This window comes from Larimichthys crocea, chromosome XII (genome assembly GCF_000972845.2).
Source record: "Larimichthys crocea isolate SSNF chromosome XII, L_crocea_2.0, whole genome shotgun sequence".
NCBI lineage: Eukaryota > Metazoa > Chordata > Actinopteri > Sciaenidae > Larimichthys > Larimichthys crocea.
The window spans coordinates 10888811-10914783 of NC_040022.1; the positions used below are offsets into that span (position 1 = coordinate 10888811).

Here is a 25973-nt window from a genome sequence, read left to right on the forward strand (position 1 = left end):
AATGTGTCATCATTTATGTAAGTGTAAAGCACAGGTCTTCAACCTTTTTCAGATCAAGGACTCCTTGGACGAGAGACAAAGTGAACATGGACCCCCACATGTAATTAATTTTTTAAAAATGTGTCACATTTTAAGCCTGGCCTATGATAACTTTTATATTTACTTTATTCAACTTTTGTTTCACCTTATTAAATGGTAATAAGGTGAAATAAAAGTTATATACTGGGTTATGAGCCTATATGTGTTTATGATAAATAATAATAATTATTGGTTATTAAATGCAAAGAGCTGTGCGTCTTTGGACATGTTCACTAATTCATCCAATTGTTTGTAGGTTCTCAATTATCTGCACTCTCACCATTATTTTGGTGAAAATTGGCGGACCCCCTGCAGCACCTCTGCGGACCCCCTAGGGGCTGTGGAACAATAGTTGAAGACCCCTGGTGTAAAGGATGGTTTAGAGCCTTATCAGCTTGTATGGTTCAGAAGCTGCTGTTCATAGATGGATCTATATTACTGTAACTCTTAGATGGGTTGAATGATGACAGTAAAATCTGTAGAGTCCCACCTACCTCCAGTTGGCTTGTGTTCTGGTAGCTTTCTGATCATCATGGGTCAATATTGAGATCCCAAGACAATTAGTCTACTCATTGACTTTGGAAACATCATGCATTCATTAAACCCTTCAAAAACAGTTGTCTTTTGAACTTGAACATAATTAAACAAAGGTGGCTGTATTTCTTGCAGATACCACCTTGCAACAATCAGAAGAAAAACAAAACATTTATAACAAGACAACACGAGAGCATCATTTGTGAAAATGCAATGTGCAATAATCGTTTTATCTCAAATATCTCGTTTTCATAATTAGAACAAAAAATTGTAATTTAAAGTAAAATTTGATCAGTTGTTTAGCCATAATCATCTATTTGCTAAAATACAGTGTTTTAACTCTCAGAGGATAACTGTCATTGTTGGATTAATCCGTCTCTTGAAGATTTTCTTTCATCCCACTGTATACTGAATGTCTTCATACAGGCATATGTTACCTCCTCCAATGAACGATGCCTGGCTGTGCCACCCGTTCACTCAGTGCAATCCAAACTTTTTCTGTTGTTCATTGTTGGTCCCTCTCTACCTTCAAAAACCTCCAGACGATCCAGCTCTTCAGAGAGTACCTCCACTCCTAGCACTACCAACAACTGGACGAATCTGTCCCCTTCTAGAACTGTCCCTTAATTCTAAGAGTAGCACTTATTGCTGCAATGTCCATGTTGCACTGTACCTTCAGCTGTCACTTCTGATAAAAGTGTCAGCTAAATCACTAAATTTAAATATAAATGAACAGTTGCTCATCAGCAGTATACTGTCAGGACCTGACTTCTGTTCTTAGTTTTTGTTCAACAGAAAAGAAGATGAAGTCAGTACAGTCCTCCTGTGCACCGTCTGCCGGACCAGCTCCATCCTCCTGTCTGATCTCCACCCCGACTGTGATTTGCCTCATAGTTGTGCACACCGGGCTAGGGCTTACCCTACAGGTCGCCTGCCATTTCTATGTTTGTTTTGAGCTGCAGCGACGAAGTGGATGCTTTCATGGTGCTCTGTATTGAGGGAGACGATGACGGAAGCCTGCTTCCTGAGGCAAAGCTGGACCTCTTCAAGTTTCAGGACATCCTGGAGGAGGATCCTGATGACGGGCACCACTCAGATGGCTCAATTCTCTTTGTCTCGAGTTCACCCCCTGCCTTTTCCCCCTCCCCGTTGGGAGGCTTGATGATAGTTGTGGCTCCTTCTGTCCCCATCATGCCCATGCCGGACAGCACCAGCTCTCTCCTCCTCTGTGCTAGCTGCTGTATATGCCCACTAAACTATAAAAGCACTAATATGAGGATATGATGATATGAGGCAAGTCCTTAGACTTGCCTCATATCATCAAATAGGTGGCAGATTTGAGAGGCACTGTGATGCTGGCAAAAAAGCCTGCACCTGCTTGCAGCCTCTTAGGCCAAGAACCACCAACTAGAAGTCTCCTGTTGTGGCCTAGTTTCAGAGATCCGACTTTCAGAGAGCAATGTTTTCTGAGCTGAGTGCACAGGCAGATCACTGGATGTCAGTTGTCACATATACAAGTATATGAGTACACAAATTGATATCAAATCATTTTTAATGTTGAAAATGAAAGTCACATAACCACAAACACAAACAGCTTTGAGCCATTGAGATGCCATTCTCTGATTGTGCCATGAATGATTGGTCACAGAAAACAAGACAAACAACAACCGTGCCCACAAATCCACAACCAGCATTATAAAATACACCATCAAACTCTCGTCTGGGATGCTTCAACCCCACGTTTCATTCAGCTTTACATTCAACACTGTGCTGTGCCAAAAAATGATGGCTGCTTCAGCTAACAGGAAGTTACTGCTTGTGCAAGTCCTCACATGATGTCTCTCAGATACGCTAATTAGGGCCGGGTTGTGTGCTACTGCAAAAAAGTCACTGTGAAGGGGAGCCGCAGGGAGGGACCAACAAAAACAAGAGAGGACATTGTCATCATGGGAATAGTAGTCTGGGACTTGGGGTTCCTAAACCTTTCTTATTCAAGGCACAATTTAAATTACATGGGACACAAATAGAAGTGTGTAATTGCATATTTGAATATTTTAATGCCTATTTTTAAAACTATAATTTGCATTTAAATATTTAATTTAGCCAAACTACTCAATGCACCTCAACTTGTCCTGATGAAACATGAGTCCTCTCTTGGTTTGTCAGGACAGAACACACATAGAGAAGGAATAAATATCTGTCAGCTAATGATAAATACCCAAAGCATGGCTTCATGTCACATGCTATCAATTCCTTATGGACACAACAGAACATTTTTTTTCTAGAGCAAAACATTGTTACAATTCTGTATCTTACAACCTGAACAGATGTAAGCACATAACAAGTTCACTCACACTCTTTTTCCAAGTCTATCTTACATTTTGGGGACTGTGAACTTAATTGTCTATATAAGTCACCATTTTCAAAAAATTGGGGCCACTTTTGAATCCAATGCTGGGCCCTGTTCCATATTTTCACAACCACTAGTGATTTTCCTTGCTTTAGACTGATCACTCCCCCACCTTTACTCTGGCACATAACAGTACAATGAGGTATGAATAGTTGTATAAATCTGTTTTTTTGGTTTGTATTTTGTGATTTTTGTTTCTTTACTTTTTCCATCAAATGGAATATTACTGTCACAACACTGAGATTAACATATGGCAGATTTATACATTGCAAAATGTGCCCTGGTATGAGGTCAGATTCTGAGAAATCCAGAGGCTGAGATTAGGATGTGGGTGTTTTTTTTAATTACTTCTTATCAGGCATGAACATATGCCCAGCTTAGTGAGTGATGCAGCCCAAGCAACTGTGGAAAACCGTATTCAGGTTAATTCACTTTCAGTTCAACTAAGTGGATAACAGGTTTGGCATTACTGTTACAATAAACTTATCAAATCGTCATCTTAATTGTACTGGAAGTAGAAACAATACTGTATGTATCCATAATAAGCCTCAAGGGACTGTATGAAAATTGTTGGGGGTGATTAAAAGATTAAACAAATCTGTAAAAGTATTTAGTGACGTTCTCAAAATGTGTTGTAGTGAGTTAGGCAAGAAATGAAACATGAAACAACGTTCAACACCTGTTCACACATCAATAATTTTCATACAATCCCTAAGAAAAACAAATGTATTGATTGTACAGATATTTACTGACACTGTTCTCACAATGTATTGCTGTTTAAGCAAGAAATGAAACAAAATGTCCATCCCCACACCAATAAAACAAACACATATTAACTGTACAAGTATTAAGTGAAACTGTACTTCAAATGTGATATCACCTTGAGTTTATTGTGAGGAAATCGACCTCCTCTTCTTGGGCTTTGGACAATTGGTCCACTGAAGCCAATATGAAAGTGGGAACAGTCATCAAACAAGTTTCAGAGCTAAGCAATGTGCATGCTAAGAGTTTGGGACTTGTCTTATAGGTGACTTATAGTAGACACAGTAGAAAAAAAACAACCCTGTGGCTAGTTGTTCACTAACAGGACACAACCAGCCAATTGTCCTTTAGACTTTAAACACCTTCACTTGAAGGCCTCATTTGTAGAAATGTGGGAGCAAATACGTGAGAAAACATTCAGTTTCAGCTTTATCATATAATAAAAGCAATGATAGTGAAGATCAAGATATTACAGCAGCTAGTTAGCTGTGGCTTCTATGGCTGATTTTTCTGTGTTACAGAAAAATGATGATTACCATTGCTCCATTAAGAGGATTTAAAAGCTCAAAAGGGAGTATTACTAGGTCATGTTTCCAGTGTCTCAGCCCAATATGGGTGGTGGTAACTGACAAACTGACAAAAAAGGCGTGAAAAACAAATTTGTGTGCGTCAAAACTTGATTCTGTTTTAAATCATTTCTGAAAAATCTAAACCAAGCCATGTATGTGTCACTAAAAAGTGATACTTGGAGTAACAAGTCACCGTATATTTGAGTGCTAGCATACACACTGCAGAGCTAGCAATGTTACCAACTTTTCAGATAATGTCATGTGACCAATGGGCAAAAAATATTTTATAGTGTTATTAGTTCATCGCAGACTACAGCGTAACACTGGAATAAGGCAACTTAAAAGTTAAAATGCAAAATCTGATTACATCTACTAGAAATAGAATAGCATGGTGCTTTTTTCAATCAGCTAAACTGAAGGTGATTCCAACCCTGGCCCTTGGGTGACGTTTGAGCATTAGCTATTGCACTAGCGATGGTCTGACAGTGCATACACAGCCGTTTTCTCACAGTAAAGCATCAACACAGGTAGACAGACATTCACTTACCAAGAAAATAAAATGTAAAGTAATAACGACATAAAAGAATAATCATAAAAAAAACCCCAGCTTTTTTTTCTTTTTGCTCTATCCAAAATAAAGTCACTTCATCTCTTGCTTTACATCACTCAGGGTTTTGCAGTCCCTACACCACCAGTCTTCAATAAACATACTATATTTTTAAAAAAAGGACTTATCAGTAGCAGTCTGTCACACGATCAAGGTTTTAACCCCGCCTGCAAACTCATCCACCCTAGAATAAGCATAACGACAAACACTTGGTGCACAACAAAAGCAACATCAACAACATCGAAAACAACATGAGTGTGGGACTTCACACCGTTTCTTTAATCGTACAATTTCAGTATTTTACATTCCACATATGGACATATTCCTGCAGGGATTGTCGTCTTTCTCCACCAAAGAGTGCTTGTATGAGTCGTGGTAGGTTTTTGTGAGTATGTGTGTGAAGTGAAATAAATAGAGGAAAGGGAGGGCGAAGGGATGAGGATGTAAATTCCCAAGATTTAAAAAAAACACGAACTAGAATGGAGACGTTGGGGAATGGACATGGAAGGATGGGAAAAGACATGTTAGGAAGAGAGAAAAGATGTTAGTGACTTACAGATGTTTTCCCTGGGTAAGTAATAAAAGTAGTAGAAGTAGTTGATTTTTGAAAAATGAGTTGAACTGCTTCAGAGTGGTTGGTTTTGTGCCATGCTGCAGCGACAGAGTTCACATTTTAGTTGACTGTAAACGAACATAACCCTAACTTTAGTCTAAGAGACAGAGAAGAAGAAAAAACACAATTGTGTGGTCACTGTGCAGAAGAGACTTCAGCTTTATTTTGGTGAGGAAGTGTAGAAAATAACAGGGTGTACAGGTACACAGTGCAACTTTTGTGGCAACTCTAATCAGCCACAACATTGCTGCTTCCCTCAAACAGTGCTGTCTAAGGAAATGTTTGACTCTGGCTCTTATAACGAGAGGCAGTTCCATTCAGATTTGTCTGCAAAACTGCCTCGTGTAGCACGACCCTAACCATGTTCAAACACGCGGAGCCAACCGATGTTTCTAGTTTAGAATTTAGACACAATTTTAAAGAAAAGAAGGATTCATGCCTTTTCTCGTGAATGCACTGCGAGGATGTAATGAAGCCATAAAAGTCAGAATAAGCACTCTGTGTCATGGTTTGTTGCAGCATCTTGAGTTGCTCGTCATGCGGAAAACATGTTCTCTGCCGCCATGACAACCGAGGTCATGTGGGCAGCCAGTGAACATGCTGTCCAAACCTAAATGCAGCCGGGTCAATTAAAAATGACACTGTTAGCAGATCAGATTTAAATTGGATTTGCTGGCCATCTGAACAAAGTGTTATTATAGGTAGGGGTCATGTGTCCAGTTAGAATGGCTTTTTGGTGAGGAGGATGGTCACTGACTTATTGGTCTGTCTCTCTGCTGTGCTGGTGCATCTGATCATGGCTGAAGGCAGTGTGCTCTGTGGTGCTGGTGTGGGGGGAGGATTTCTCCAGTGACAGTTTGGCAGAGAGTAAGAGAGAGAAAGAGAGAGAAGAGAGAGAAGCTGTGCTGCCAGCTCAAATCTAAACCTGAACAAAATCCCAAAGTAGGAATAGAGATGTATTTCTGCTTAAGGTCCTTCCTGTGCTATATGAAGTGATTTAGAGGTATGCAACAGGTGAATAAACTATGAAGGTTAGTTGGTGATCAAGCATCATGACGCAGTAAACCGAGTCCTGACTTCCTCTGCTACATGATTGCTCAGACAGAATTCATGATCTGATTTGAGCTGGCAGCATAATCAGCTGATAGCTTGAATGCCACATACAATAACTGTAACATTTATATATATTTATACACGTATATATATATCCATAAATATAAGCTTCTGTATACTGTATACTTGTATTACCGACCTCTGTGAGGCACATTAACATGTCATAATTACTAAGCCAGCAGTTCCCTGTCTGAGCCGTGACTCGGTTTGCAGCATGGCTTTCATTCACAGTGATAGTGAGCAAAGTACGGTACGAACACACAAAGACCTGGAGATGGCGGGTGTGAAACTGTACTGCTTGATCATCCTATTGCTGTGTGTGCTGCTGCTTCTGCTGCTATCTGTGTGTGTGTGCGTGTGTGTGCGTGTGTGTGTATATCCCTGTATAATCAGCGATTACGGTTCTATTTTAATACCCTGCAACATAGATTAGTAACACTGAGAGTGGCGGCGCCTAAAGGCCATGTCACAGTCCTCGTTGGTTTCAACAGGTAATAAAGAGATGAGAAAATGGACTCTGTGTGTGTGTGTTTATGAGTGTGTGATAATATTGTTAAGACAGCTAAAGACAGGCAGGAGGAGGAAAGGTGTGGGGGGAGGAGATGAAGGGAGAGGTTCAGGGCTACTAAGGGATACAGACATTGTGGTTTTAGTGCAACAGAAAAAAACCTGATAGTTACTTGTAGTGGATGGCAATTTGGGATATGGTTGGTGGAGCTTATTTCAGCAGTGTTTAATTCATAGTGTAAGTTTCTGGGATAGGACAGCCGTTTAGAAAGTCTTTTGAATGGCTTAGCGTCCATTTCTACCGCGATGGCGAGGGAAGGATCGGGAGGTGCGCTGTAGGTGCGAGAACAATGGTCCATTGTCGTGTTGGTGGTCTGCAATCGGCCTGGCCTGAGTCACATCGCTGCCCGTACAGTTGCTCAGTCGTCGCTTCCCTCCCATCAGCCAGGGATGAATATCCACAGGCGAATACTGCTGGCTCACTTGCTGTTTATTTACCTCCCAGTCCAGTCACCACCCACATCAAAGTCTGTTGGCCTGACCCCCAATCAGGCCAAAATGGCTTCCACTGGAGTCCCAGCTTCCAGCTGTCGTCATCCTCTGACAGCTTCCTTTGAGTTCAGTCGGCACACTGTAATGTCACAAATTCACCCCTGCCCTCGTCATTTTCAGGTTCCTAAATCAAAATCCAAAGTGACTGTTGGTCCTCATGTGGTGTGTGATAAAAACAGAAAAAAGGGGTCTGCCATATGAAATGTTGATCCATGGCCTGTTTAAAAGACTGCCGGTGGAGCAGCACACTCCTGGCATGCTGGCAACTCCTTTGTGCAAGGTGTGTACATATATACTAAATATTTATATATATGTGTGCATGCATGTCAGTGTGTTGCAGACAGAGAGGGAGCTGCACTGAGATGAGAGGTGAGGTAGAATCTGTTGGTTTCAGGCTGGACTTGAAACAGGTAACCGGGGGGAGGGGGTAAGAGGTAAGTGACAACATCTCCTCCCACCACCACCATCTGCCAGCGTTGAACCTATCACAAGACAGCGGGGAGGTGAGGAGGCGGGGCTACGATGTGATTAATAGGGCAGGGCTCCAATGAGAAGATGCATTCTCATACGCACGTGGAGACAGGAAGTGTGGTGGTGCAGCCCAGAAGTTATTTGGGAGGAGGAAGAGATGAACAACCAAACAACTGAGGTAATACATAAAGAACAACTGAATGGGTGTGTGTGTTTGTGTGTGAGGTAATGAAAACAGGAGGTATGTGTCCGAGAGGTATTGTAGCAATATACTGTGGATTCATAATATGTGTGTGTGTGTGTGTGTATATATATATATATATATATATATATATATATATTGCACCTACAGGTATTATGTTCTAAACTATTTTTAAGTACAGTAAGTGACACTGTAGTGGAAACACTTTCTATGTAGCCTAAAGCTACAATACACACAATGATGAAATACTCACAATGTCTCATAACAATACTATATACTATTTATGCTAAAGTCTAAAAATTATAAGGTGTTATGAATAATTTCACTAAAGTCCAATATTCAGACCTCCTGAGGTGAATAAGTGGCTCTTTAGCAGCGAAATACTGCACTATTTTCACAAGCTAGCCACTAACATTCTCATTGTCCTTCTCTAGCTGGCATACAGAGCTCTGGCTCTTTCATTGAAAAAGCTTTGTGCTGGCTATAAGCACCGTAAAGCAACTCAGCTTTTACACACATTCATTCAGTTCAATTCAATTTCATTTATATAGCGCCAATTCATTAAAAAAAGTTATCGCATGGCACTTTCCATACAGAGCAGGTCTAGACCATACTCATACTCATGAGAGCTGCTGTAGCTTATTGAGTTTAGCAATTAATGTTTGTTATGGTTATGGTTACCATCTCAGTTTAGCAGTTTAGTTTAGCATGCTAACATTTGCTAATTAGCACTCAACACTAAATACAGCTGGGGCTGATGAATATGTCATTAGTTCTATGGGCATTTGGTCAAAGTAACACAGAGACAAAACTTTAACCTGGTAAAAAGACGATACAATTTGTCTTTTGAGATGGCAACTAATCTAATAATAATTGGTAAAGTGTTTTTTTGGGAAATATTCCTATTTGGTAAAACACTGGGAAACAGCTAGCCTAGCTCTGTTCAAAGGTAACCAAATTCTGGCCCCTGTAGGACTGTAGCATTCACAGTTTGGACAGAGCTAGGCTAAGCTAAAATAAGCTAAGCCAGGCTAAGGTATGGCTGTAGCATCATATGTTTGAGATTAGTATCTATCTTCTCATCTAATGCTCAACAATATATACAAAATATATTAGCTTAATATAAGCATATTTTCCAAGCTATGTAATAATAAAAACCTGCTAAATATTAATACACCCTTTCTTGTAGCAGACAAGCATTGCCGTAACCTAATCTTTATCCAGCGTACTTACATAGATTATGATATTCATAACATCTTAGAACTTTTAGAGCATTATAATCGTACATATAATATCTTTGACTGCAGTTTAATACACAGAAATTCACAAAGCAACTGTCATACTGGATTATTACTATGTGTCATGCATGCATCATGCATGCTATGTGCATATAAAGAACACATTATAGATCAGGGCTTCATACAAAGTGTTCCCACTGTGACTTCTCTTACCGCTAATAGACAGGTAGATGGGTAGGTGAGGACTGCATGGCTCCGTGTTTTCTCAACAAACTATCACCACCCACACAATAAACAAGGAAATACATCTTTACAAGGTATGAGGTAAGAGTGTAGGGGTATGTTCTGTGCACGTACATCGTGTGTGTGTGTGTGTGTGTGTGTGTGCGCACGCATCTCTGTGTGTACGTGAGACAGAGAGAGACAGAGAGGTCGGTACGTGAGGGAGGTAGGTCGACAAACACTCACAGGGCCTCGGCGGACTGAGGGGTGGGCTGCACCTGCAGACGGAGGACGCCGTTGCAGTTAAAGAGATGCATGGGAGGCAGGGGAGCGGTGGGTGGCGCATCTGAGGAGCTAATGGTCAGGTCCCAGAGAAAAACCCTACTTTTTTTTTTTAATTTTAATTATTTTTATTTTTTTATAAAGGTAAGGGGTGGGTGTGGGGGGAGTAGAGATGTGACCAAGCCCCTTAGTTTGCATTAGTGTAGGAGCAGAGTACAGCTGTTTCTCCATACAGGTGCAAGAGGAGTTAATTGCTGAAATTTGCATATAGATCTACTGAACGTCCATGGCAGTGTGTTTGGAATTCATCTGAATATTTAGAACTGTGTGTGTGTGTACCTCTCAGACTGTCAGTGTGTTTCTCACTGGTGATGTCCGCGTGTGTTTGCTGGTGGCAGGGGTCTTGTCGGTGTTGACAAAAAAAAAGGACACAGGGCACATTCCCACTAAAGAACAAAAAAAAAATGTTGTTTTTCTCCTCTTGTCATTCCCCCACACTTCCTTTCCCCCGCCAAAGCCACCCTATTTATTTCCATCTGTGTCCAGGGTTTTTTTAGGAGGGGGGCACACTCCACCTTCTATAAGTCACACTTCCTGGTCCTCGAAGACCTCCAGGAAAAGCGGAGGAAAGAGTTCGTTGGGACACTCCACCTTCATATGGAGGAAGCGGCTGGCGTGGCAAGCTCCAATCATGCGCAGGTCTGTCACCTTCATCAGAAGCTTGGGCCAGAAGTGGGGAATGTTGTGCTTGCGGTAGTTGATGTAGTGCTCGAATGCCAGCAGGTAGGCCTCCTGGCACTGCTCGATCTTTTCCACACTGGTCAGCCCTGAACGGTCTGGAGTGATGAGGAGAAGAGAAAGATTCATATTTGTCACTTTTATGCAATATTTCCACATCATCCTGAAGCAGAAAGTAACTTCAGGCTTCATTTAGCCGATTCCAGTAAGGAATTCCTGGGAACAGTCCTTGGGCAGTTCAGCTTTGGAATTCTTCAGTGGTCTAAAATATTGGACTAAACTGAAATATACTTACGTAAAACTGGTCTGAACCCAATGTGTGCTACTTGTTCTAAAGAAATATGCAAACAGAGCTAGATACAGAGACAACAGCGTCATCAGCATATAAGCAAATAAGTAGCAAGTCAAAGAACTGAAAGAGAGTTCACTTGGATCCATTTGGTTTCGTTTTTTCTGATCTTGGTCATATTTGTGGTGTCACATGTTGCCACTATTGTCTGTTCCTTGTCTGGTTGTAAATTTGGAGTGCTTCATGATTCATTAGTGCCTGCCAATCACTTACATTCAGGCACCAAGCTCCTGTCCCTGGCATACCATGTTCACTTCAAATGGAGCAAGCAGTCTGAATCACTTCACTGACAAAAGAAGGAATTAAAAGACATTTATGTAAAATTATGAAAATAATGCATCAGCCTATTTGCTCCAGTTTAAAGACATCCACCAAACCACGGTGTTTTTGTGTTCCAGTGACAGCCACTGTCTACGAATTTGTGCTGTGCAATGACAGGATTAAAGGCAGATTAGACAAGATTACTCATTGAGGTTGTTCAGGAGGCATGGGAATTTAAAAAGATAGTCTTGAGGACAGACCGATTAGACAATGCTGATGTCATCCAGGATATACTGTAAATACAAGAGTCTGGATTTGACACTTTCCATGGCAGTGTGATTAATGTGGTCAAAAATGTGACGACATGGATACAACCAACCTGACTACCAAAAAGAATATCAAGTAGTAGGTTTGCCCCATGACTGAATGAAAATAATAAAAAAATGCATTAAGTAATCATTAAAACATTTAGAAATTATTGTCAGCAATGGTTTTAAGTTTAATCATCAACAAAATGTTGTTTTTTTAACCCAGATTTTGGATGGCGTTTCAGAGTAGGATGAATTTGTATGTGATGATGAAGATGAGTTCCTCTACAGAAAACATTGAACAGCTGCTGTCACAGGCTCGACGTGACAAGTAAAATGATCCGAATGTGTCAAAGTGATGGAGTTCTCTTTGAAGAAGCAAAACACGCATCTCCTCGTTCTTACAGAACTTATGACATGTAAAGAAAAGAAATCATTTTTATTTATGTGAAAATGTAAAAAGTGATCTGAGCTCAGAAGCAGCAAAGCCTTCCCCCGCTCTATTATTCATGTGTCAGTTATTAAATATTTTATTCTGTTTTTGCCAGGATTTTTTATTCTGAGCTGGAAGAAAACTCTGCTGGCTGTAAGGGAGCCAGCTGAGGAACGGAAAAGCAAAATGCTGAAACTAAAACTGTTACAAACGTTAAAAACACCAGCGGTGAAATGAATGTGAGAACAAGAAAACTAAATTAATTTACAAATTATCACATGATAACTTTACTCTTTTCTCACCTGAGCTCATGAGCAGCACCGCCTGCATCAGAGCCACCTCTGAGTCGTCCAGGTTGAACTGAGCCAGGCTCTTGCCCAAGTCAAAGATGGCGTCCGACACCACGCCCAACCCGCCGTTCTTCAGCTGCTCGCGTTTCACCGCCATCTCGCCATTTAGCGTCAGCGTCTCGCTGTCCGGGTCGTAGCGTACAGCGGCGCGCAGCGACATGATCTCCATGCAGCAGCCCTTCAGCAAGATGATCTGGTCTTCACAAGGCAGCTTGGAAAGACCATGACAACACGTCAGGATGTTATGAGAGGAAATTACATGAATGAAATTTCAATGTAAAAAACCACCACAACAGGTTTTTAAGATGATATTTCAGATATTATATAATGTTATTTCAGATGAATCAAATGACTCTGCAGTTTCCCTGAGCTCTGCAGTACATCTTAGTGCCAGCTCATTGTTTTCTGGTTTGTATTCAACAAACTGTGACAATCAGCGAAAACATTCTAAAATCCAATGTACATGACCTACTCAGGATCAAATGACGGTCAAAGTTAGCAATTAGCTGTTGAACATCCAGCACCAGGTAGCCAGATATTTTCCTTAGAAACACAAGACGTGACGTGATGTTAAGGTTAGGTTAGGGCTGCTAACCTGTAACTATATAATCAAAAATGTGTTTGACTGATGGACTGTTGTGGCAATTGCTGAAATATGTAAATGTAGCATTAATTAGCAAAGAACAAAAGGCAGACCTGAGGAGAAATCAATAGAAAGATGGGTGTTATAGTTTTTCATCAACCTCCACCATAATTATCTGGGAGTTTCCTTGCAGAGAAAGAGCTATCATTTTCTATTCACAACAAATCCCGCGCCGTCCTTTATGTAACCGGGAAGCCCCTACAATATACATGATGACTGCACTCAGTGAGGTGGAACGCGGATGAGGGCATGCCGATCGTTTCTGTACAGCGGAGCAATATCAGCGAGTGGTGAGTCATCACATCCCCCAGAGACAGAGGTGGGAGGCGTTGATTATCATTTGGTGTAATAACAGTTGACAGCATGACAAGAGGCTGCAGAAAGAGGAAGTTTCCTCTCAACAGAGCTCGTTAAGATTTACAGGCTTGTTAGCTGGTTAGCTGCAATCGTGAGACATTTAAATTTTAAAAGTGGACATTGCTTGATGTGGTAGAGCATTAACCATATCATACCGGGCTTAAAGTAATAATCACATTTACATTTAGTCATTTAGCTGACGCTTTTATCCACTTAGAGAGAAGGGAACAAATCACTGTTTAGATAATTAGCTAACCTCACTGAAGCAACATGTAGAACACAGAAATAAAGAAACAGCAGTGTGGAGTCCTAGAATTAAATATGATATTGACAGAGGACTGTGTGTCGCTACTGGACCAGAAACTTCCACAAATCCAATATAGAGCAGGACAGAGCTGCTAGTGTTAGCCCACACTCTGTATATTAACATCCAGGACGAGTTTCTACCTGATCCGGAGTAGAGGTACTACTGTAATGCAAGGAAGAGCTATCCGGACATGTTAACTTATGTTAGAGAAGGTAAACGAACTGTTTGATACACTCCTTACACTTGTGCTCTTGTGTTCTTGGTTTGGTTTGGTTGGAATGACATTCGTGTGGTTTACATGTAGGGCACAGCAGTTCCAGTTTTAGGACTGAGTACCTGCAGAGACCACCCAGGCCAAAAGCACTTGAGGATACTGTGAGGCACTCTGGATGAAAGCATCCATATGGACTGAGGCTTAAGATAGAATGGAGTGTTAAAACACACACACACACACACACACACACACACACACACGCACACTGAACCTACCTCTGAGAACATGGGCAATTTCTTGGCAAAGTCGACGACGCGCGTGATGGCGGGGGTCATGATCTTGGTGAACTCGCTGAAGGCTTCCAGGTCCACCTTATCTCCGACGGAAGTGGGCACCATCGGACCCTGGCCGATATCATCCGGCTGAAAACAAGATATCACATGGCTGAAATGTCAGAAGGAAACGCTAACATTTGATAAAGTTTGCCAAATGAAGAGTATGAGTCATGGCTGAACGCACAGATCGTTTGTGAGTTGACCTCTGTGTTTCTTATTTTCCAGTTTTTCAAGTAAAGCTTGGACCAATAAAAGAAAATCTAGAAATTTGAAAAGGTATACAGGCTTGTAAAGAGAACCAAATGTAGATTGTTGACATGTGTAGACTCACATGGAAGCAATTTGAACACGTGTAGGAGACGGGAGAGCAGAGTTAATTAGACGTTAAAACTTTATTCTGTATTCGAGGAAGACCTCGATATGTGAGGTATTGTGGGGTACAGGGTGACGTAAAGACAACATGTGGCGTACTACAGGTATATAAAACACACGCTGATGAGTCTAAACATTTCAGCACTGCATGTAACAGCTTAATCTGCTTTGTCAAACACACTTAATCAGCGTGATCAGAAACACACACAGAGGATCACTAATTAAAGGTGTTTAGCATCTTCCAATCAGTGTGGCTTATCAGTGCTGTGGATTTAGTGGCGGGGAGAGCTGAGGTAAGGTGTGATCGAACTGAGTGCTGTAAACAGAGTGCAGGTTTCCATTCAGTGCTACACAGCTGATCTCTATCCTGTTTTGATAACACAGACAGGAAACAGCTTTAGGGCAAAGCATCGACACACACACACACACACACACACACACACACACACACACACACACACACACACACACACACACACACACACACACACACACACACACACACACACACACACACACACACACACACACACACACTTTATGAATCACTAGAGGGACACTTAAGGGTCATCGGCAGGATGTTAGGATGAAGGACGAAAAACCTAATAAAAAAAAACAAAACGCTGTACTGACATTCAACTGTGACGTTATTGACAGGATCACAGGAATACACTTTTGGTCTCTGTAGCTAATTTCCCCGTTCATGACAACTGTACTGAGGGTGAATTTATATACAACTCACCTGTTCAAATGATATTAAGGCTTAAAGTTATGCAGAATTAAGAGTGCAGCTGCTTTGACTGACATGGGTGTCGTTACAGATGGTTTGTTTGAGCAACAAACTCAACCTACGCTCCACCTCTTTACCCATTTTTGGATGAGTCAGGAGGTGACAGAAGATGGCGGCATCCAGAGCCACCACACTGAGCTTCACAACGGCTCTTCAGAAACCTGTGGGTGACGTCACGGAGACTAGGTCCATGTTTTATACAGTCTATGAGGAGGTGGCTGTGTTTCATTTGTCTATTTTGGGCTACTGTAGAAACATAGCAGTACAACATGATAGACTGTAGATACAGGGGGCTCACATTTTTTTGTTTAGTTTATTATACACCAATTAAAAAAAACATCATTATTAGTGCAGGTTTGCCAGACAGCAGTCTGTGACAATGTAAATCACGTCAGCAACATTTATTTATTTTTTATCCGTGATATGAAAGTTTTGTTCACAGTCAATCCAAAGTGTAAAGCAGTGAAGTTGCTGTGACAACAGAGAGTGTCACTTGCTCCCAAATATGAAAGCTTTTTTTTCCTTCTCTTTGTTGTTCACCTTGAACTGGCCGCCCTCTCTGTGCAATTTTTCAGAAGGCCTTCAAAACCTGTGTTTGACTGTAAATCTGTCTTTGCCTTCATGGAGCGGTCGCTTGGTAACTGTCCGACCTTTGCCTTCAGGTGACAGCAGACATGTGCGTGTGCACGTGGCACTGTGGGACGGTACAGAGCTGCTGATGAAAAGGAGTGCTGCCAAAAACGTGTCTTGAAAATGAAAAAGAAGTCTTTCATGTGAGCTCGAGTTTTCAAGTGGGAGCAACTTTCTGGAATAATGAGCTACATAACGAAGGAATGAACTCCTGCGTGGATACTGCAGGTCTTTAATGAAAATCAGAATGACGCGTTCAACAAGTATGATCAAAGATTACACGCCTAAAGTGAAATCTGATTTAAGATGCCCATGAAAAATATGACATAACTAATAACTTTTTGTGCTTAGATTTTTTTTGCTATACATTGATCAGAAGTGAGGAGTGTTGGACGTGGCTTCAACTTGAGTCCTGTATTTGGCAAAAACTGCAGTTCCTCGAATGGCCACTCGAAGCTGGCTACAGAACAAGTCAGTCTCCATAAGCCTCCATATTAAAACACCAAACCTCACAGCAGAAATAGCTAAAAATGTCAGTTCTCCGTTGGCTCAGCTTACCAGGAACTTGCGCTTCTGTTTCCAGCTGGAGCCCTGGGCATTGGTGTGCCGGTGGGCTTCGGTCGCCATCCGGATCAGCTCCCACTCCGCCGTGTTCGGCTCCGGCCTCGTCTGCAGCGTCCGCACCATCTCCTCCCTCTTCCTCCTCTGTCGGTTCTCCTCAATCAGACGCCGCTTGGCCACGCGCTTCGACTCGTCCAACACCACTGATGGAGGAAGAGAATGCAGTGAGGCTTCAGTGTAGGTTTTCAAAAACACCTGTAAAGTATTTTATCTCATTTTTCATCGATTTGCTTCTTATTTATTGTTTGTCTCCGTTCATGTAGGACTGTTGCACAGCTAAAGATACCAAAGTTGGTGGTTGGTGCTAGATACCAAAGTTATTATCTTAAAAGGCAAAATTCCTGTAGTTGTGACCAGCAAATGTAGAGTGACTGCAGTAGCTCAGTCCATGAGGGAGTTGGCTTGGTGGCCGGTTCAAGGCCAGCATGGACCTCTAACTAACTACTACATGGCTGCCACTCCACCATCTCTCCACATTTGCAAACATCAAGTACCATCAATAAAGTTCTTCTTCTTCTTCGACAGTCTACAGCCAAACTAGCAGCTACAAACTAACATCTGCAACATCTTAAAATGAAATTTAAATAAATCCAATAAGAAAACCTGATTGCATGAAATGTGTTTAGAGTTATTTCAGTCTGGACCGACTGACTGATACACAGAGCCACATCTGTCTACAATTGTGAGCTGTGATTGGACTTTATTTGTCTGAGAGCTTGTTACACTGTTGGCCACAGTGGATGTTTTCAGCAGACGTTTTATTTTACACCTTGTCTATTAAGAAAACAGATAATAGTCATTTATGCACAATGTGACACGATGACTCGAGCAGTTCTTTTAATCACAGAGCTGTGATATCTGAGTACTTTTGAAAATTAATCACTTGAACTTCAGATTTCTTGCAGGATCGGCTACTAAATGCGAGTTTGAAGAACAGATGAATTTATTAGAAATGTTACGAGACATTGAATGACATTCAAAACGTCCAGCGAAATATCAACAGGAAGTCAAAATGAAATGTCAGATATGACTGAATGCTAAAGAGATATGAGAGGACTCTGCTTCGTGGGGAGCTGCTGAGGACAAAATAAATGTCTGTCTTTGTGTTGCTCAGTGCTACATAAAATAATAATATATATGTATATATAGCATATGTTGCTCAGTCTGGTACTCAGTCTGCATAAAACATATCACGTTTATCGTATTTTATATCTTGTTACTATTTGTGTATCGTCCCTCCGTGGTGGCTGTGTGTGTGTGTGTGTGCAGGTCATACACGTCTACAGTCGTTTCTCTGTTTGTTTGTTAGCAGCCACTCGCTGTAACAAATTACAGCACATAAATCCAAAGAAGCTGCTTCAGTTGATGAAATTTACACAGCATCATTTAAGAGCAGTGTGTTTGAAATTAAGTCCAGAAGTTCTGAATCTGTGTTTTCACCAATAATATCCACAGGACAGGATTGAGTGTTGAGTATGTGTGTATATACAGACTTTACATATTCACACACACAGTGGAGATTATAGCTAAATGCTAAAGTCAGTTTACTCACAGTGACCATGCTAATATGCTAATGTTTAGCAGGCACTGCACCAGGTTCACCATCTTAAATGTTAGGCATGCTAACAATTGGTATATAGGTAGGAATGTCTTTAGTTTTGCAGGTATTTAGTCATAAACCAAAAATATTAGACAAATTAAAGGGTCACTTAATAATGGCGCTAGTTTGTTGCTAACATATTTCACATAAAGTCTCCTGGTGGAGCTGGAGGAAAAGTTGTGAGAAAGATTCAAGCTGAATGAATGTCTGGACCAAAGTGGACAGACCGGCTATAGAGCCATGTCCCTGGCATGGCTAAAAATATTTCTCTATCACTCTGTGCTTCAAATAAGTTTTCAACTGTTGCATAACGACAGTCGCAGCCTTCACCTTGTGGATATCTTTGTAAATACTTTGTTGAATGCATGAGCTTGGAATAACTCACAGTCCATGGCCATGCCCACAGAGATGCACTTCTTAAAGCGGCACAGCTGGCACTGGTTGCGGGTGATCTTGTCGATGATGCAGCAGCCTTCGTATTTACACGAGTAAGCGGGGTGGAGGTTCTTCTGGATGGTCCTGCGGAAGAAACCCTGAAGGCGGAGAAAGGAAGTGGAGAAGAAAAGATGGAGAGAGTAAAGTAAAGAAAGTGCAGCAAGAGACAGAAAGAGCATCCAGCGACGGCTCCATAACCTCCAAATGAATCCAATGAAATGTCTTGATTAGCATTAAACAAGTGCATTAAATGGGTCATATCATCACATGGCAGCCTGATGACTGCATGATGATATCCTGCTTGCCAAGAATGGTGAAGTAATGAAGTGATGGCTGATTGGACATCTCTCAGAAAACACTTTTGTTCAGACAGATGAGGAACAGCTTGATTAGAACTACACTGCGGTGGAGGAGGCCGGTGACAAAGAAAACATTTAACTGCTCACTCCCTAAAACCATCTTAGCTGCAAGCCACCCAAACTAAAAAGCAGCTTTGACGATCATAATATAATATTTGTGTGCATCTCCTGAGGGAACAGAGCTCATTTCTGATTTTCAAAGTGAGATTTCAGCGTGCATCGTTTCCCGTGTGAGCACAGCGGGACGCAACGAGAATAGCTGAAGCCATTTTTAGAGCCTGTGAACAGGCTGCTCTACGGGGCGCTAATCACTGGATAATAAACCTCTGCTCAGTGAATAAACACACCCACACCTGCCACTGAGAGGCCTCCTGCTGAGTCATTACAGTACAGTGTAGTAAGCATGAGATCCTTCATTTTTCAAACAGGAAACACAATTTTGCTTTGCTTTGGGTCTTATTTCCTGGATGATGATAAACAATACAGACAACTGAGCCAAATCTTCCACTTTTTTTCCTTTCTCCTGCCAACAATTTTCAAATCCATACCACTGATTGTCTGAGAGCCAAATATGTTTTTTTTCCCAACATCTGGGCAGCTGTTTGCTTCATTCAGCTCCCATCAGTGGAGTGCTGCAGCAAAATGAGCTTCCAGAGACTTGAAATCTGTTGAGACAGATGCTTGTGTCCGACTATTTCTTGGCTCGGAGAGGTCATTTCCTGCTTGTCTGGCAACTGCACGGATTTGAGTCTTTGTGCTAAGCTAAGCTAACTGCCTGCTGGCTCCGGCCTTGTAGTTAATAGACGGAGTGGTATCCACAATCATCAAACTTTGTGCCAGAAAGCAAATGAGCGTAATTCCCAAAATGTCAAACTGTTATTCTTCATGCTCTACAGTAGCCAACTGTTAAACTAACTGTCTGCAAATCACTTGGAGACAGGGAAAATAAGAAAACATGAACTTTTACACAGTGCTGGAGTTTAATTTGAGTCCAACCCACATTCGTACACTGGGGCAGGAAATTAGTATTAATCTGCGGCTGAAAATAATCCCAAACAAATGAATAATAATCCCACCATTTACCAGAATTATGTTTACTAAAGACTGCAGGGCCCAGATATTACTACACCCAATGTTTCTGATCCATTTTCTAGATTCACATCTTCAGTAGGAGCCAGTAGTTTTGGTTCCGAGTGCAAGAGAAAGCAACAAATTCCTTTCTAGTGAACACAAAAGGCTTTTGTACGAGCCTTTAATTGGTTAATTCAACCAGGATAATTAAGTTAGCCGTGACAATACGTGGCAAAGGCTCAGTCGGGAGGACTACTTTTCATGAGCTTGCTTGTTGTTTGGCTTGAGTCAGCTGACTTTAGATGGCCATCCAGGACTGACTCCAGCACTGTGGATGTTGTAGTCATGAATGTTTGTTTTTGTTGTTATGTAAGCTCCACAAAAAACACCACAAAATAACGTATTCATGAAAGACCGCTTGACACCAAGCTCACTGTATGGTTGCTAATCGATGATTGGACGTTACCTTGCAACCCTCACAGGTGATGCAGCGGTAGTGGTAGCCGGTCGCCTTGTCCCCGCACACCACACACGGCTCATCCTTCTCCAAGTAGCTGGGGATGTACCCTGGAACAGAGACACTAAGAGCTATAGGAGAGGAGGAGGAGGAGGAGGAGGAGGAGGAGGAAGAGGAGGAGGTTGAGGAGGAGGAGGAGGAGGTGGTTGAAGAAGAAGACAGGGTTTAATGAGAGCAGGGTGAACAATGAGTATGAGTGAGGGAGGTTCGAGTGGACAGTGAGGATGAGGAGTTAAAGGTAGGGAGAGTTTGAGTGACGGGTGAGGAAGAGAAGACGAAGGGGGGAAGAAGGGGATGAGGGAGGAGGGGGAGGGGCTGAGTGTTATCAAAAGGGCCTCAATGAAGCTCCTGTGCATAGGGCCCCAAAAGACTGTGATACAGTGTGATGGCCCTTGGCCATTTTGTGTTTTTCTGGCCTCTCTGTGCTCCTCCCTTCCTAGGTTCTCCCTGCCTGTCTCCCGCCCACCTCGTTGGGAAGATCCACCCCACCTGTGGCCTCATCTGTAAAAGGCATGGCCTTTCTCTCTCTCTCCTAGATGGCTGGTGCCTCCAGACACCCCTGCGTAGTTCTGTTTTGGTTGATTGTGTTCTGTTAGCTCTTTTTTTCCTCATTATTATACTTAAATTCTGTCCTTTAATAAATTTATAGTTAATTTAACTGGTACTCCCTTCTTGGTTGTGCTCTTGAACGAGCTGGGCATAACAACAGGATCAAGCATACATAAGGCTGGCAGTCTTTTCTGCGCACAGCTGCAGCCTTATGAGGTTTACAGTCGCATTCCACATTCAAGGATTCATGGAATATGCTTTTCATCTCCACTTTTCATTTGCTTCTTTATTTCTCCTTAGAGGTGAAACGTTTCTCTTAGAGCCGCTAAGCCTTTTAACTCACGCTTGTAATGTGTACTCTAACCTCTAAACTGTGCTCAGACGGGACTTCTCCACCCTGTGGTGTGATGTTAAAACTTTCAGGCTTTAGCCTGCAAACTCAACAAATTGTGTTCGGACAAAACAGTTGTGCATGATGAGCTGATTCACACCAGCTAATATGAAGAATTACTTACTTAGTGTTTAGTACAGCATTAAATAAAACATTCATTTTGTCTGTCATGCTCAAAGGTCCAATCTGTGAGTCAGGGATTACCCTATCATTGGGATTTGATTGGACCGGAGCCTTTTAAAATGATTGTCAGGACTTTTAATACAAACACAACACACAAAATTCAAGTATGAACGGTTTCTGACTCTGATCAAGGTCAGTAATATCTGTGAGCACACAAGTAAAAGGCTATTTATCTTATTATGTTAGTCACATAATATTGTTCAGTACGTGAATACATCATTATTTTGGAGTATTCATAATTAGTTGTCATTTTTGCTCATGTGTGATGGGTACAATGAAGATGAAAACTATAAATCACCTTAAATTTGGGTCCAAATGAGTCCAAGTCTTGTACCTTAGCCACCCTGTCTACAGCTCTGCTCAAACAAATATCTTGAGCTCAGGCTTTGGTCACCTAGGTGAGCTAATTTGTCTTCAAAAAAGCCTCTAGTGGAGAGTAGTATCAATGGAATATGATGAGCAGGAGACTACCATTGTAATGGCACCTAGGGGCTCCATTCAGAGCCCGGGGAGGCAGCTGTTGGGTGACGGGCTGCACTGAACACTGACCAAATGAGCCAGCACATTAAAAGACGGCGCCAGAGTGTCTCAAAAGAAACACAATTTCAATAGTGTTCATTCGTTTGTTCGGAGAAGACAACAAAACAAAGAGGCCGAGGCGGAGATGAGAATCCTTACCAGACATACTCTTCACCGAACACTGGCTGTTCTTACTCTTTCTCTTCGGCACATCTGGCCACCTGGAAGGAAGAGGAGGAAGTCATTAGATTGTGGAAGGATTTTAATCATCAATCATACTGCCTCCATTTTTAACTCTAGTTGTGTTTGCAATAAATGAGCTTGGTTAACATTTAAATGATTGTTTTCATTTTTTTAAATTCACTTTATAAAATACAGTTTTCTGGAATGCAGGGTGGCGTCTTCAATGTGTCTAACCAAGGGATTAATCAATTAACAAAAGTTCAGCACTCATCACAAATTACATTTACAAAGCAACTTAACGCTGCAGCTGTAAAAACAACACTGACATCACTTTGGAAAGTTATTATGGCCAACACATTCAGCAGACATGGAGCAACATTATCATTCATTTGACACAGTCACTTCACATTCAGCATTTTTTCTGTTTCGGTCTCCAACAACTTCTGAAAGAAACGTGTAAATGCTGCATTATGTTCACCAGCTATCTGAAAACTTGGTCTCAGTCTCCCTTTTGGTGTGTGGAAGGCATCAGGCAGTGGGTTTTAACTGCCTCATTGAAACAAGGTTAACAAGAGCGAAATCTGGAGACTGAGAAACAAAACAATGAGCTCAATGAAGCTAAAATGCTACACAGAACTGTAGAGTTGGCTGATAACCCAGTTAACATGGCAACATTGACTTAATGCTGAAATTCCATCAGAATCATTGTTTTGGTTGAAGTTGAATAATTAGTGATAAAGGCAACATAAAATGTTTTATTCAGTGTTGATTCAATGTTGATTCAGTGTCGGTCTACTATCTGGGGATTGGTTTAATTAATGTTATCTCAATGTTGGTTAAATGATAAAACAGCGATTGATTTGAAGTTGAACTGACATGGATTTTATGACAGTCCTGATCTATTTTTCATCACTGAAATAACTTTAATCATTTCAGGGTTCAAACCTGATGAAAAATCTATGTTATATTTCAGTGCTGATTCAATGACAGTTTTGTTGATCTGCTGTCTGGGAATTCTTTACAGATTTGTCACTGGAGTAACTTTTCACATTACAGGCATTCTTTATGTAAAAATACTGATCAGCACACTTTAAGCTAACTGATTTTGTGATATGCTGCTGAGCGATGGCTGATTCAAGCTTTTAAGTAGTTGCCTACTTTAACCAAAAATGTTAGAACCTTTAAAAGGACCAGTGTGTAGGGTTTAGTGCCATCTAGTGTTGTAGTTTCTGACTCTCCCTCCTGTTGCAAGTGTGACGGAGAAACAATGGCGTCTGCGAAATGTGTTAAAAACACAACGTCCTATCTGGAGACAGTATTAGGTTTGTCCGTTCTGTTCAACATGGTGGATTCAATGGGAGATGCGTCTTTACATGACACGCTGGTCCTTTAATGTCTCATGTCTGGCTGGCTGTTCGACTCCAGCCGTCTTCTCTACCTTGACAAACAACCAAAAAGAGGAATTATCCTTGTCTGAAAATGACAGTGTTTGTGTGAGACGGCTTGTGGACTGGCTGGTGGCATGTATGCATGGCTGAAGTTTGCCTGGCTGCACATGAAAGCCCTCTAAACAGCTCGACTGGAGGGATGTCTGAGTCAATTTTCTCTATCTGATCTTTTTTTCTTCTCTGCTGCCGTTTTCATGAATTCATTTTCTGCCTTCTGCATATCATCCATTTTCAGCATATATAGAGGCACGAGTAGTGCTGTCAGTGTCTCTCTGAATACTCACAAATGAATGAATGAAGGAATCATATCTAGAGCAGTGATACCCACTTTGTCCATATGGAGACTACACACACACACACACACACACACACACACACACACACACACACACACACACACACACACACACACACACACAATGCAGGATATGCATAATTCATTCAGTCATCTCTTCCCCACCTCATATCTCTTTCTATAATTCTCTATCCCTTCCTCTTGTCTCACTCTCACAGGATGGTGCTTCCATTTGCTCCTGGCGATAGATTTGGATTACTGTCCTCTCTACCTCCCTTTTTTCTGTCTATCCCCACATTTGACTGTTTGCTCCGGACCCCTCCCATCCCCGTTTCCCCTTATCCCCTCCATAAAATCTAATTCTTTCTCCATCCGTCCCTCCCACTTTGGCTACTCTTTGGTATTTCTTTGTGTTTGCTCCCTCAAACTTCCCTCCTTTCCTCCCAGTTATTTCTGTCCCCCCCTCTTCTCTCTCTCCTCCACCCCATCTCTCTCATCTCCTCTTTAAACTTCCATCAGCAGTATTTGGTAACACCGCCTTCTCCCTTGTTCACCTCCCTCCCTCCATTCCTCTCTCTGGCTGTCAAATCCACTTTCTTCTTCCAACCAAAAAAAGAAAAAGAAAAAAAGAAAAATGCTCTGACGTTTCTTTCTTGGTTCTTGCTGCTCTTCACAGTTGAGCAAACCTATTAATTTACTGCTATGCACATGGCCAGGCAGTAACACGGTGAGAAACTGCCTGCTGTGGTTGCTGCTCACTGTGACGTGAGCGACATAATAGAAAACCCACATTATGATTTCTGCAGCTACTGAAACCAACAGCAAAAATGTGGAACAAAATATGCTTAAAGTATCACTCCAGTATTACACTCTATATAAAAATAAGTATACAGCTAAATAAAAAAAAAGTGCTGTCTGATTTAAAGCTGCAGTGATTCATTTCTGCTCACTAGGGGGCGGCAGAACAAGTTGAAAACTTTGTAACATTGTTGAGGTGAACCATGAATGGATTTTACTGGACGTGGACCTAAAGTTGGTTGCTGAATATGTAGTTGTGTTTCTCCTCCGGGTCCCGCACTCGACACGTAGACTTTACATTATGATGACATCACAGATTAAATCACTTTTACCGGTTCAAGGAAAGTTTTACAAATATGAAAAGTCCATGAATGAAAAATTCATAATAGAAAGACTATAGATAGATAATAATTTGTTTGCAGGTGCAGGTTTTACAGAAGTCTCCTTTATAATGGTGGTTTATAATTTTTCGCTGCACGTCGTGTCCAGGTCTTATTATTTAATTCTCATGTTTGTGGTTAATGTAGAATGAACACTTGACAATTTACATATGGAAAATATTTAGGGGGATGTATTGGGAGAAAACAGTGGTGGCAGCATGGCGTTGCACTGTCGTGCACAGCATTCTGTTTTGTCTTTTGCCACTATGACGGCTGAAATGACATCTGTAGCTAACGTGCTAATTCAGCTGGTATTATCTTCATGAGTTGCTGGAAAACAACATATCCAGCAGACCTTTTCATTTTTCTCTGATTGC

The 25973-nt window shown here is 41.5% G+C and overlaps 1 protein-coding gene across 3 annotated transcripts in view; it reads right to left on the reverse strand.

Annotated features, from left to right (window-relative positions):
- Nucleotides 1-3573: 3573 nt before the first annotated feature.
- The window catches only part of LOC104926829 (thyroid hormone receptor alpha), a 100409-nt gene continuing 78009 nt past the window's right edge, over nt 3574-25973 (reverse strand). For all 3 annotated transcript variants that reach the window (XM_019261701.2, XM_027284844.1, XM_019261702.2), the window contains 7 exons: nt 22652-22713; nt 20800-20921; nt 18854-19001; nt 16806-17011; nt 14396-14542; nt 12552-12810; nt 3574-10996 (listed from right to left, as the gene is read on the reverse strand). In XM_019261701.2, the coding sequence (XP_019117246.1) occupies nt 10746-10996; nt 12552-12810; nt 14396-14542; nt 16806-17011; nt 18854-19001; nt 20800-20921; nt 22652-22713 (1195 nt within the window). In that variant the 3' untranslated portion in view covers nt 3574-10745. The remainder of the gene's footprint in view (nt 10997-12551; nt 12811-14395; nt 14543-16805; nt 17012-18853; nt 19002-20799; nt 20922-22651; nt 22714-25973) is intronic.